This window comes from Cornus florida, unplaced genomic scaffold (genome assembly GCF_030987335.1).
Source record: "Cornus florida cultivar Cherokee Brave unplaced genomic scaffold, ASM3098733v1 CherokeeBrave_3.0.0_Hap2_Chr06, whole genome shotgun sequence".
Classification (NCBI taxonomy): Eukaryota; Viridiplantae; Streptophyta; class Magnoliopsida; order Cornales; family Cornaceae; genus Cornus; species Cornus florida.
This window is the reverse complement of record NW_026775576.1, coordinates 78721824-78736758: the sequence shown is the minus strand read 5'-3', so window position 1 is coordinate 78736758 and position 14935 is coordinate 78721824. Positions and strand designations below refer to the sequence as shown.

At 35.8% G+C, this 14935-nt stretch overlaps 1 protein-coding gene across 3 annotated transcripts in view; it reads left to right on the top strand.

Annotated features, from left to right (window-relative positions):
• Nucleotides 1–6579: 6579 nt before the first annotated feature.
• Nucleotides 6580–14935, top strand: part of LOC132312246 (putative DUF21 domain-containing protein At3g13070, chloroplastic) — a 45664-nt gene continuing 37308 nt past the window's right edge. The window contains exons 1-5 of one of the 3 annotated variants that reach the window (XM_059810541.1): nt 6580–7428; nt 8159–8256; nt 8346–8439; nt 13145–13222; nt 13393–13496. In XM_059810541.1, the coding sequence (XP_059666524.1) occupies nt 6853–7428; nt 8159–8256; nt 8346–8439; nt 13145–13222; nt 13393–13496 (950 nt within the window). In that variant the 5' untranslated portion in view covers nt 6580–6852. The remainder of the gene's footprint in view (nt 7429–8158; nt 8257–8345; nt 8440–13144; nt 13223–13392; nt 13497–14935) is intronic. The other 2 variants (XM_059810540.1, XM_059810539.1) reach the window with 2 other exon arrangements.

The window sequence follows — 14935 nt, the reverse complement described above, 5'->3', positions numbered from 1 at the left end:
GCATGCATGGTAGTATTTCCATGCAATCCTTCCATCTCATTAGGAAATCGTGGGCCATTGTTTAAAGTCACTTTCTTTATAAAAAAAAAAAAAAAAAGATTCCACGTGGTGGAATTTAACGGGCACACTTATCCTTGCTTCCAATTGCTACGTGATATCACATATTTTTAATACTCCAATGAAAGTTTACCATAGTTGCGATCCAGTGTGGCATGTTTCATTGGAACTCACCACATGCTTCCTTCTCATTGGTAGATGTCATATAGCCAATCTTCAACAATTCCACAGTATAACTTCCTCTTTTGAAATATTAAAGCACCAATCTAGTGTGGCAAGTTCATTGGAACTCACCACATGTCACCTTTCCATTAGGCTGAAAAATAATTGGATAAACATTTTTAGTTTTAATTATTTGAAGATTTAATCGAAAGAGTCTCCCAAACAAATTAAAGTTATTAAGTTGATAAAGAAAACAGCCAAATAAGCTGACAAAAAAGCAGCCACCGAATTCAAGATAAAATCATAAATCAAAATTCTATAGCATTTTTCAAAGAATATTTCTTTGAAAAGCGCAAATTCGGCAGAGCCAGGATGGGTCGGGTATGTTTTGATGGGTTTGGCTCCAAATTAATTCGAGTTCTGAAAGGCTTAATGAATTCTGGATAAGCGTATCACACTCAAGTAGACTCGAGCCCAACCATAAGCTAAAAACTGAACAAGTCAGGGTTGGGTGTATTTTGATGGTTTTGGATTCAAATTAATTGTTGTTTTGATAGATTTAAATAATTATGGATAAGCCCATCACACTCAAGTAGGCCGAAGCCAAGATATAATTTCTTTTAATAAAAAATAATATATATTTGAGAAGCTTAGAAATGGTTGAGCGGTCGGGCGTGTTTCAATGGGTTTAGATCAACCCCAATCCTTACACTCAAGCATGCCGAAGCCCAACTAAAAATTCTTTTTAATAAAAATAATATTTCTTTGAAAAGCCTCTAACCGGCTAAGTCGGGCTGGGCTGGGTTGGGTGTGTTTTGATGGGTTTGTATCCAAAATAATTCAGGTTCTAAAAAATTAAAATAATTCTGGATAAGCCCAACACACTTAACCAGGCGAAGCCCAACCAAAACATTATTTTTATTTATTTGAAAAGCCCATAACCGACCAAGCCAGACTGGGTCAGGTGTGCTTTAATGGTTTTGTTCCAAATTAATTTAAATTCTTTGTTTGGGGAACTTCCCCATATTGAAAGTCCTTTATTGATAAAGGCCTTTGTGGAAGGAAATTTGTCAGAAGGAATTCAAAAGAAAAAGACATTTGGCGAGCACATTTCTTAAATTTACTTTAACTTATAAATTATTTTTTTCTTGACAATAATATCCTTTGTTCTTAACAATTATTGCAACCCTCCAATAAAAAAGTGTAAAAGTTACAGTGGTGGAAGGTGATGACAATGCTGGTAATGGTGGTGAAAGAAAACAATTGCGAGGGTGGTAGAAGGTGGTGGTTGAGGGTGGTGGTGGTGATGGAATGTGACAATGTCGACAGTGGTAGAAGGTCGCAGTTGAGGGTGGCGACAACAATGGTGGTAGTGGTGGAAGCATGGAAGGTGGCAATAAGAGGGTGATGGTGGCGGTGGTGATTGTGGTGGTGGTGGAATGTCACGGTGGTCGCGGTGGTAGTGAAGGGTGATGGTGGCGGTAGTGGAATGGAAGACCAAGAAAAAATATAGGTACATGAGCAAATTAGTAAAATAATAAATTTATCTTGAAAAAAAAAATTGGCTTCTTAAAAAGGAGGTTTCAAAAGCAACATTTTCTTACTTTTGTGACATGGGCTTCGTGTCCATTTGCTTTACAATTTTTTCAAATGGACTTTTCAAGTTCGGAATGACTTTTTGAGGCTCTAAGAAGCTCCCCTAAACACACGACCTTAAATAATTCTGGATAAGCCTGGTTAGAAATTTTTTTTAATAAAAAGAATATTTCTTTGAAAAAATCCAGAACTGATTTGGACTCAACCTTCGATTGTAGTGATGGCTTCAGGGGGAGCATGTGCCCCCTCAACTTTTAAAAAATTACATTTCTATATGCTTATTTCTTTATAATAAAAAAAATTGTCCCCCAACTTTAAAAAAAAAAAAATTATTTTTGTATGTATCAAATTTATAAAATTTTATTTTTGCGTGTATATTTTTTTTAAAAAATTTATTACATTGTGCCCCCCTGAATAGAATTTCTGACTCAATTCCTATTTGCTTGAGTCCTCCCCTCCATAAAACTATGATGCTCCATAAAATTCCTCATTCAACATAAAACAGTTTTGAACAAGTAAATTTACCCTATTTATTTATTCTTCAAACATGGAACCACCTCAAAAACTTAGTGAGCCCACTCCAATTTCGATCCAAAGTTTCTTTGATGAACGCCAAGTTTTCAACAAATATTATGATAAAACTTTTTTATTTTTCAAATAACAGAGATTGGAAAACAATTTAGATTTTTTTATAGTTTTAATTTCATATTACATTTCCTATTTGAGAAAATGAATATAAATTAGTTATAGTTTCTTCCTTTGTAAAGTACATTGACCTCCAATGAAATTTATCATAATTATATAGATTTCCCGAAAAGCAAACCTTATTACGTGCGCCTTTGAAAAATTACTAACCTCCCTTGAAAAGCAAGCCTTATTGCATGGGTCTAAATTTCAATGTTAGGTGGCGAATTGGCGATTCCATTGTAGGTCATATTTACATTTTGTTGCATTAAGAAATCATAGTATTATTTCAGAAGCATCTATATTTACATCATCATGTTACATAGACATTCTCTATAAGAGGGTGTCGTGAGGGAAAATTAAGGCAAAACAATATTGTAATGTCCCGGATATTTTCGATATTTTATTTTATTTATTTTTCATGCATCGTTTTTCGCATCATGCTGGACCCAGTTATTTTATTGCATTATTTATTTATTTGGGACATTAAGGTGTTTTATAAGTGTGTGTGTGTGTGTGTGTGTGTGTTGGGGGGGGGGGGGGAGGGGTGTTTAGTAGAGGAAGATATTTTGATGGCATGCGTGGGTAGTTTGTATTTGAATGAGAGGATATTTTAGACTTTAAGGTGGAGGGTGGACTTTGATTATGACTTTGGAAGACCTCGGGGTCACATTTTGGAGAACTCACCACCATCATTCTCATCACTCTTATCTGTTTCTTGGCACTCTCTCCCTCTTCCATTTTCTTTCATTTTTCTTCTTCTCATTTTCTCTCTAAGATCTTACCTATATGAGTGAGATTTGAGGTAGACCATAGTTAGAAGAGTTTTAGAACTTGGCAATGGAAACATTTTGACACCGGTCTTGCATAATTTTGGTCGGATTTCGGGTTTGGATTTTGAGCTTGGATTTCATCTTTTGAGGTAAGGAAGTCTAAACTATAATATCTTTAATCTTTATAAGTTTCTCTTATATGTATTTTTTGAAAGGATGATTTTGTGTCAAGGTGTTATTCTTTGCAAGTTGATTTTCTTGAGATATTTGTTGCCTTACATGATTCATGATATAAATGTGATACTTTGGTTTATTTGAGTAAAAGCATGTTATTATGATGATTGATGTTGTATATTGATTTCCTTGAGAAATGTGAATAATTTGATTTATGTATAGCATGTATGTCATGAACATTGGATGGGTTCATGGGTTGGAAGGTTTTGATGAAATGGTTTTTAAAAGGTTTTAAAGAAGTTAATTTGATATTGAAAGGTTTTTAATAAAGGTTTTGTGAAAATCAGACGCCTTGGAGTTGTCATGTGGTCTGGGGGTTAACCAATCTAGAAGGGGCAATGAGATGAAATTTGGATGTGTATAATTAAGCTACCTAGGCCCTAAATGACGCTAGGGAGACGTCTTAGGTCAGAGATAGCTAGCCAATTCCCTTCGTGATACCTAGGAGTTGCCTAGGGTCGAGTTGTGTTAACATTTTTGGTGTGGGTTGTGTTGTGACAGAAATGGTTTTGGAAATGGGGAGAGTACATCTCATAACATCCATTTCATTAATTGATATGCATGGAATTCAATGTATGATATATTTCCCATTGTATGATCCCTTCTCTTGTTATCTTATGTTTTGGGTGTGATTTACGGGATTACAAGAGGTGTACTTTAGGCTATCTCTATTGAGCCGTGGTACTCACCATAAATTCTAACATTTTCAGGACACGGCAAGGAGGTTGTAGATGATATACCCCCGCAAGTTTAGACGTAGCTTTGATGACCATTTTTGTATCTTTTGTAAATGCATCATTTTGGGACAACTGATTTTATGTAAAATGACCTTATTCTTTTGTTAACTCCATATGAAGTTATTGTATTTTGGCCATGGAGGCCTTAAATTGTAATCTTATTCTTTTGGACATGTATGTATGTTGTACGATGATTTTGTGTGGCGATTTTGTGGGCGGGTGTGTGTGAACGTGTGCAGGTAGTACCTATAGGCTACCACACTAGACGAGCTTCAAGTGCACAATCCCACATCGCTTGGGTGTGGATGGGGCAAGTGCTATATGTAGATTCAATACCCTTCTATGACACAATGTTTTTTAAAGCCGTGATGGCCGTGAATCTACCAGAACTCCAGAGTTAAACGTGCTTAACCTGGAGTAGTACTAGAATAAGTGACCCCTTGGGAAGTCTCTGATCCGGGGGAGCCAAAAAACGAACAGTATTGTGTTTGGTTAGGGTCAGGGTTGTTACAAATGGTACCAGAGCCTGACACAGCCGGAAGTGTGGCCAACGGGGACGTTGGGTCCAAAAGGGGGTGATTGTGGTGACTTTGTGGGCGTGTGTGCGTGAGCGTGTGCATGTGACACCAGTAGGCTATCACATTAGGCGAGTTACAGGTGCACAACTCCACATCGCTTAGGTGTGGATGAGGTAAGTGTTACATGTAAATTCAACACCCTTTTATGACACAACGCGTTTTAAAGCCGTGATGGCTGTGAATCTACCAGAACTCCAGAGTTAATCGTGTTTAACCTGTAGTAGTACCAATATTGTGTCTGTCTAGGGTAAAAGTCGTGGTCAGTTAGATGGGCATATTAGGGGGTTATATGGATTTTCCATCCATCCCCATTTAATCAGTTAGATGGGGTTATCCACCTGGTTAGATGGTTCTTCAGCCTTGCAGGTTCTCTGGACTAGCCATCTAATCGGTTAGATGAAATCATATACCCGATTAGATGAGCTAGTATTTTGTACTTTGACCCCAATTTCTAGTATATTTATTCAATTACCCCAAACTTCAACTAAAGTATAGAATGACCATAAAAAATGACAATTTTACCCTTAATGAGTTTAAAAGCTATAATGAATGTACTAAATGACTATTTTACCCCTTTGGGTTCTAAAGCATTATTTAACCACGCTAAATGATATGGATTCTAGGACTATTATAATGACATAAAATGACCATAGTACCCTTGTGTGACCTCGAGTTCGGGTAAGAATCTGGTTAGCGATCGAATCTCCGGGTTTGGGTCGTTACAAATATATATATGGATAACTTTCTAAAAAGAATGGTATAAAGGTGTTGTTTAATAAAACTGAAAATTAACTGTTGAAGATTTTAAGAGCTGAATTTTAAGTGATGAAGATTTTAAGTGGTATTTAAAAAGTAAATATTTTTGAATTTTTAATATTCAACATTATGTGATAAGTGATGTCCCCATCACTTTAAAATTTTACTTCATTTTAAGTGACGTTTACCGTTTTCAATGATAATCAAATTGCATTATTAAATATATTTAATTGGATAAGCGCTTAATTGAGTTTTCAAGCTATATGAATGTCCTAGAATTAGAATAATCAAAGAAATATTTGTTTGCGGCTAATTTTAAATTTGTTATCTAGTTTCTGAATTAGATAAATCAAAAAATAAATTTATTCAAGAATAATTTTTAACTTATTATCGTGTAACTCCTACTTAATGAAAAAAAGTACAAGTTCAATGAATAATAATATATGTTTTTATATTTTTCACAATATTCAAACCTTTAAATAATAATCTTTTACTATGTTTTTCTATATATATATTTTTGCAATTTTTTTTTATTATAACAAAATGCATGTTGAAAAACTTTTTTACCACTTAATACTACTAAGTTATAACATTTGAGTGTAAAAATTGTCATTAACAAAATATTTTAAAGTTTAAAATCACTTACCTTCTTCTCTACTATAAGTGTTAAGTAAGGTCCATGTCGCTTAAAATTTTGACATATTTTAACTTATTAGTAAAATTTTAGGTGATAACCTAAATGTTATCAAACACTTTAATTTTAATTTAAGCGCTGAATGGTGAAAACTGAAAATTTTAAAAATTTTAAAAAAAATATTTATTTTTTAATTATCGCTTAAAAAGTTCAATACTTCAAATATCATAATCTTAAAATTTTCATACTTAATTTGCAATTTAATCAAAAAGCACCTCTGTCTGGATGTATTATCCACCAAATTACCCAGAGAGGATAAATTGGAATACTGAAGTTGTAATGGGCAATTATGTCATTTCGATGCACCCACTTGGACGAAATATTGTTCCAGGGAGCAAGGATCCAGAGTTCGAGCTTGGAAGCGAAGGACCGCCGGCCACAATGTCACCCCCACAGCCTCTTTCTCATTCTCTTTGAGCATGAGCTCGTCATCTACTCGATTTCACCTCTTTAAACTCCGCAAGAAACCCTAGATTCGTCTCTCTCTCAACACACTCAATTATATATATATATATATATATATATATATATATTTGTATTCAATTTCTATCGACGTTTTGTATAAATTGTTCAGAACCCACATGGATGTAGCAGTCGAGGCCTCATTTCTCAATCGATCCACATACAGTTCGAAACCTCGTTCGTTTCTGGGTTTCTGTAACCGTCAGATCAGAATATCAAAGGTTTATTCGAGAAACCTGCGTTACCCTTCTCGAATTCCAACCAGTTATAGTGGTTCGTTTGCTCACAGAGACTTCTTGAATTCGAAATTCAAGGGAAATGAGGTTTTTGATGGTAGAGGCCGTTTGAGGTCAGTCGTAGTTGAAGGCAATGAGAGTCAGAGTGTCAAAGACTCAATTGTGCTTGTGAATTTGGGTTTTTTTGAGGTTTTGGTAAAGCGAGGATTCGTTTTGGCCGCAATGGTTTGTGGGGTTTTGGTTTTCGGTTGCCGGAGAGTATTCGCAGTCGAAAATGTTGTGAATGCTGGTTATGGGGTTTTGGGGCAGAGTGTCTTGTCATTGAGGAGTTGTTGGCCGAAGGTGGTGCAAGTTCTTCAGGTTTTTAAAGAGCAGGGTTTGGTTTTAGCTGCGCTTTTGGGTCTCTCTGCATTCTTCTCCATGGCCGAGACGGCAATTACAACACTTTGGCCTTGGAAGGTTCATACTTTATACTCTTAATGTTTTTAATTTTTTTTCACATATTGTTGGTAAGAAATCTATCAAGGAAACCATTAAAAACTTCGTTTGGTTGCCATTTTCAAACAACTGTTCTTTGATAACAGAGTTAAAAAGAGCTCAATTTCAAATACTCCGAAACAAATATTTTATTCGGAGTAGTTCTTGTAAAACTATATTTTATGCTTTTAGGGTTTTTGAAAACTGTATTCTAAAACCTATACCATTAGGCCTGTAATCGCCCCATAATTTTCCTTGCAAATTATGATTACGCCCACAATGGCTGGAGCTTATTACATAATTTTTTTCTTTTCAATTTAGTTTCCTTCTTTGTTCTCCATTTGCTTCTTGGTCAATTTATTTAATTGATATAAATAGTAATAAATATAGATCCTTCTATTTATACAGTGTTGATTGACATTTTCCAACTCTGGAGAAGCTTGACTTAGTTTATCCATCTTTATTGGGCCTCTGGGTGTATGAATGACTGAAGAAGGATTTGTTGTAATTCTCTGTTTTTAAGAAAAGCTGTTGGGTGCTTTTAAGAGTGTAGGCTACTTTTTTTTTTTTTTTGTCTCATTTCATAGTAAATGATCTAGCCAGTATGGACTTTGCAATCATGAGCTTTTTAGTTCTTTTCACCATTTCTAAGAGAAGTATCTAATTTGTTTTTATTTTTTTATTTTTTATTTTTTTTATTGATGTACATCAGGTGCGTGAGTTGGCTGAAAAAGAGTCCGAGAATGGTGTTTTCAAAATGCTTCGTAGTGATGTTACACGGTTTCTGACAACTATACTTATTGGCACAACGTACTACTCTCTTTATATTTGTATTGATAACTGGTTTTCTCAGCTTGAATAATATTATTTCTTACTATAGATTTTCTTTATGTACTCAGTGTGGTTAATATTGGAGCAACAGCGCTAGTCACTGATGCTGCGACAGCTATCTTTGGTGAAGCTGGTGTGAGTGCAGCAACTGGAGTAATGACTGTATGTCCAATTCTCTCTGTTTAACCAATTAAAGAAACTAAATTCAATGATGAAAAGTTTTGAGATAAAAATGGTTTGTAGGTCCAGACACGAGAACATGCTGCAGTGCTTGAGGCCATAGAACAATATTCTCTAAATATCAAATCCTTGTAGTTATTAGTGAGTTTTCTAATTTAACACCACAAATCTACATATTCAAACACTTTTTAATTGATTTACATTAGTCATTGGTCTAAAATTTACTTGGGAGTTCTTTTGCTTTACGAGCATATTTATTGCTTCCTCTAAAAACATGTGATTTTACTAATGTGAATCACCATGCTCGCTTATTTTTCCTTGGTAGCAAGAGAAATCACACTATATTTGTTGCTCCTAAGATTTCAGTTAACAAAATATATGAAGTTTCCACATGGTGACTTGTGCAAAACTTGATTTGTGCAAGTGAAGTATGGGTCCTTAACCTTGCATGTATCCTAGAATCTGTTTGAAGATTATCCTTTGTGTGAATATTCTCCATAACTTGGCTTTAAAAATCTTCAAGCCTTTAGGAAGAGCAAGAGTATTTGCCTTATTAAATCCTTGTGCTAACGAACTTTTGTAATCTAAAAGTTTGATACTTTGAATTTGTGCATTGCAAAATTGTTTGACACAATAGTAGGGATGGCAACGGGCGGGTCTAGGATGGGACCGGCCACAGTGTTGTTAAAGGTGCGTCCAGGCTCGAGGCTCAGGTGTAGTGCCTGTTGTCATCCCAGGCTCATTGATGTTTATTAGGCGCACGCCTTGGTTGGCGCGCCTCACTGATATTTGTTTAAAAAAATACGATTGTTCTATTTCTTAAGTCAAAAAGGGTACTTTTTGTAACTTAATAAACAAAATAGAAAGCCCAAGAATATGATAGAAGGAATTTTGTACAAAAGAATAAAAAAATAAGAAACCCAAGAGTCAAAGTTTAACCAAACAGCGATAGAATGAGATTGTGAGACGAAGACGAAGCCCTAGTTGCAGAGATGAATGACGAAGCCACGCCAGTTCTTTCTTTCTTTTTTTTCTTTCTTCTCCTCTAGATCTTCCCTCTCTTCTTATCTTTGTTTACATCTCTCTCTTCGTCTAGTTCTCTTCTCTCTCTTTTTTTTTTTTTTTAACAAATTTTTTTTTTTTTTTTTTTTTGTTAACATATTTATTTCTTTTTGTGCTTTGTTTTGCCAATCAAAAAAACACATTTTGCTTTGCCTTTCAAGAAAACAAATTTGTGCTTTTTTTTATGGTTGTTGGATGCTTGTATAGTTGATGGATTTACTTTTTTATATTTGATATTAATTTTTGGAATATTGATATGACTTATGAGATATGAATGTTATTATGGTAGTTTAAATTTTCAATTGTGCGCCTCACTTCACTCAGGCCCGCGCCTCGCGCCTAGGCTCCAAAGGACCTCTAGCGCCTTGGTGCGCCTTGGTGCGCCTTGGGCCTTTAATAACACCGGACCGTCAGTTTATCCTAGACCCTAGCTTGTCCCAATTATAAATGCCCCAATGCATTCCTGTCCCAAACCTGGGACGGGTTTGCACTCCTAATCCCATCCCCATTTATTATTAGAACTAATGACTCGGTAGCTACCCTGTCTTTAGGCCTGCAAACAAGCCAAGCTTTCGACGAACAGCTCGAGCTCGGCTCGCTAAGACCTTGGTTCGTGTTCGTTTATTAGATAAACGAACCATGCCCAAACAAGTTTTAGCTGTTTGATTAATAAACGAACCAATCTCAAACACCCTTCAGCTCGACTTGTTAGTTTGTGAACACGTTCATGAACAAGCTCGTCAATCGGCTCTTTTATAGCTTGTAAATACATATAATTATATAGATACACACACACACACTATATATATATATATATATATATATATATATATATATATATATTTATAACTACATAATTTTGGGCCCATTTCCGTTGAACATAAAATTTTTGGTCCTTTTAAATAATGCATTAAGCCCAATCCAATTCAGTTTTAGATCTCAGCCATCCTATATATCATCCAACCCTAACCTAGTCTCATTTAATCGTTTACAACAAAAACTAGCAGCCACAGTATCGCTTCCCACAACGGTCAAACAAACAATCGCCGGCTACTGGAAACATCCCTCTCTCACATTGGATTTCAAAACTCTGAACTCATCCTCCTATTTCCCTTGGTATCAATGGTAGATACTAGATCTGCACCTCAAGTACCTTTTGATGGCAAAATATCATGGAGATCGATACTGATGGTCGAATCGCAACCCAGTGATCCCAAAACAATTAGGGACGAGCGTGTATACATATATATATGTATATATTATATGCCTAGATGTCTAATTTGTTTGTAAATTTCTGCTTATATATGTGTGATTGTAAACGAGCTTTGAGCCGAGCTCGACATGCTCGTGAACAGTAGCAAACCGAGTTTGGACACTGAAGTAGGAGCTCAGCTCAAGCTCGAGCACTCTGCTAAACGAACGAGCCGAGCTCGAACAGGCCAATGCTCGGCTCGTTTGCAGACCTACCTGTCTTGGCCTGGTTAAGAAGAAGAGAAGGAAAAGAATAACTAACCAAAATGGAATATAAACCCTTTAGTAATGTGGATTGGAAACTTAAAGCCTAGGATGACTTGTGAAATTTGCTCATTGAATTTGCCATGCGGGTTCTACCAGACCCACTTTTCTTCTTCTCATATACACAGATCTGCCGTAGAAGAAATATACAACTTTGATATTTTGAATCAATAACATGAAATGGTGTCTGAACTCTGAACCTGGATTTTGACTATCGTGACCTTCACACACACAGAGAAGAGGGGGGGGGGGGGGGTGGGGAGAGGTGGAACTCACCGACGGTAGAGAGGTGCAGTAATGAACAGATGGTGGAGAGGCACAAGGGGAAATATAGAGAATATTGAATCATACACTTTTGCAGGACTCTTTATCTTGCACAATGAGTTGAAGATTGCCATAGAAGTACATAACAGTCTTCTACTAGATTGTAAAACAACAATGACATTTTAAGAATCACTAGATGAGAATGAGACAATGCAAAATATATTGAGTCACGAAAATGTATTTATAGGAGATGACTTCAACGGTCATGTAGGAAGATGAGTTCATGGAGACATGGTTTTGGAAATGAAATGAAGCAGGAGAAACATTTAGAATTTGTAAAAGCATATGATGTAGTTATAGCAAATACATTTCTTGGAAAAAGAGCAGAAAACTGATATCGTTTAATGCTCCGTTTAGTTGGACGGATGGAAAAATGGATGGATGAGAGAGTTGGAAGAGGGATGGATGGATGAGGCATCTATAGGAAAGGGAAAGTGTCTCCCTCACTTTTTGTTTGGTTGAATGGAAGGAATAGTAGCAAGGATGGACGGAGTGACACCCTTTTTCTGTTTGGTAGGACGGAAGGGAAGGAGAGTTTTTATATTTTTCTATCAATATACCCTCATTATGTCTCAGATAATTTCCTGTAGGGTTTAACAGGTTATTTAGTAAATAACTAAAGGTTAATATTGGTATTACTTTTTTTTGGGTTAGAATTTCTTTCCCTCCTCTCTTCCACCCAATTTTGGACGGATAAAAAAACAATAGGTTGGGAGAGATGCTTCATCCCTCCTTTAGGTTAGGAAAGATGCTTCATCCCTCCATGATTCCTCCCTCTCTTTCCTTCCCTCCAATCAAACATGAGAAACAACATCTATCCCTCCTCTCATCCATCCCTCCCTCCCTCCTTAATCCTTCTTTCCAATCAAACATAGCATAAGAGTACTACAAGATATGGATCAACTTAAATGCATTAAGGACTTAAACCAAACAATATTTGTTAAACATGGACATTTTATACAGGGAAAACTTGTGTTCAAGGATTATTAAATAAGAAAAGCCCTAATGAGTTATGAAGAAATTGGGAGTGATGAACTTATTATAGCAGTGATGTGGAATTAGTAAGTAGAGATAACACTTAAAAAATGAGAAAAATTAAAAATATAGGACCTGATATTATCTATTTTTTTCCAGCACAATGGTCTTTTGAATATAAAGACTACTAAGTCTTTTGTCCATTTAATGCTTTTCCTGATTTTATAATCTTCTATTAATGATAGTTTTGCAGTTACCAAGAGCTTAGCTCTAGTGGTGTTGAAGGTCACACAACTTCTTGATGGGAGTGTATAGCTTTTGTCCTTGTTTAGGCATCATTAACAGAACATGCTTTTTAATTACCTCCACCATGCTGATTAAAGAACTGACACAAGGAGGTTGGAGGAGGGTATAGTTGTTCACTAGGATTATAAAGTCGGAAATGAGCGTTTTCCTTTGTCACATATATTTAGCACAGCTTATTTCTTAATTTTACTTCGTCACATTAATTAACATAGTTTCTTTTTCCCAGATCACATAGTTTTGGATATAAGCTACTTTCTTCAAAACTTGAAAATGGTGAACTGACATATATAAATTCTGAACACTTTTTTTTTTTTTTTACCCGATCCTGTTTTAGTATAAGATTGGCAAGTTGAAATGTTGTGTTTTCTCAGCTCTCTCCTTTGCTTGATGAAACCATTTTGGCAGGTATATATGCATACATATGCATGCAGAAATACTTTTTATGTTGGTTCACTGCAATGTGTCATTAAACCAGATATTTTTTTTTCCCCCTTAATGGTATCAGGTTGCTGTTTTGCTCCTCACTGAAATCACTCCAAAAAGTATAGCTGTTCATAATGCCACGGAGGTTGCTAGGGTTGTGGTAAGTCTATATGTTGCTTCTTTCTTTGAATGAACGAAAGGTTACATATGAAATGCTAGATAGTTGTTTTATCTGAAGGGGAAAAAGGGAAAATAGAGTATTTCTCATGTGATGTGTGAATATTGATGCTTTCAAATTTGTTTGACAAGTATAGCTTCCAATGCCTCTAGGTCAGGCCAGTGGCGTGGCTTTCCGTGGTGTTATATCCCGTCGGAAGAGTTGTTACATATCTATCAATGGGAATGCTTAAAATGCTCGGCTTGAAAGGAAGAAGGTTTGCTTTATCATCAGTACATTGATCTTTTTGTAACTTCCATCTCATGTTGCTTTTATGCTTTTATTATCTTTAAAAATGTTATGTTCTTTTCATAGAGCAGGGAACAAAAGTAAATTGACGAAAATCGTGGTGAATTTTTTTTTTTTTTTTTTAGTGCTTTGTGACACGATTTGTACTTTTATTTGAAATCATTATTATCCTAATTATCCGTGTTTGCAAGGATGTAGTTACTAATGAGTAATCCTTGTGTGGGTGTTCATAAATGATTTCACTAACCACATGCCCTTTTGGGATATAAGATTGGCAATTGCCAAAAAAAAAAAAAAAATACTCTGACCACCTCCTTTGAGATTTACCTGTTATAGAAACATTCCCTCTTTTATCATTAACTGATGGTTAGCTGACATTAGCAAGCAGAAATTCAAATATGATCATTTTGCCCTTGTATGATTGCAAATATAATATCACTATTTATATTTGGGATGAAATGACTTTAATGCGCTTATTCATATTGTAACCTGTTTGAAAAGACAAAGTTATCCTTACTGCATTTTATATGAACTTGTGTATTGGTTTACATCATGCTCTTTCTTCAACCTAATGTTCTCTCTCCTCAAGCAGCGTGTCGTCCTCTATATGTCTCTCTTTATCCATATGTATTATCTATGTAAGGTCATCATTCTCTCTCAACTCTGTGTGTGTGTGTGTGTGTGCACAATAGATCCTCAATAATCTACAATACCTCAACTATATGTGTATATCTCTGTATCTACAAACTTGGCCATTCCAATGGAATGCTTTCCCACAAACCATTCCACTTCTCAAAAGGTTGAATGGGCATTCGATTCCCCCCCCAAAAAAAGGTGTGTATTCACATCACTAAAAAACCCTCCTTTTCAACGATCTGGTCCTGGACGCTTTTCTCTTCTAGAACTCAACCCACCACCGTTGCATCCCAAATCAGCCATTGATGATGGTTGGTGTCCAAGCACTGTCGAAAATCAGATCTGCTCTTTGTTGGACTTGACTCTCTCTCTTCTGTCTAATCTCTATCTTCCATCGTCTCCTCAACACTCCGAGATTCGAAAACACTCACTACATATATACTCTCACCACACACTCTTTTGTACATGTATAGGTGACATGTATTGTCTAAACATTTTGGAAAATATAGAGCCTTTGCAGAGCCAAATCAAAGGATAGTCTGTGCTCGTTCTCTCACTTCTGTACCAATCGGCTCGAAATACCGAAAACCCATATGTAATTGACCGAACACCCATGTTTGTTGGAGGTCTGAACTGATTATTCTGGTTTTGATTGGTTTTATTTGAGATAAGATTGATGGAGAAGGGTTATTTCTTGTTGTTTTGGGGAGGAGAGAGGGGGGTGGTCAGCTAGGTCTGTTAGGTCTGCTAGTGGACTAGGGGTGTGGAGGG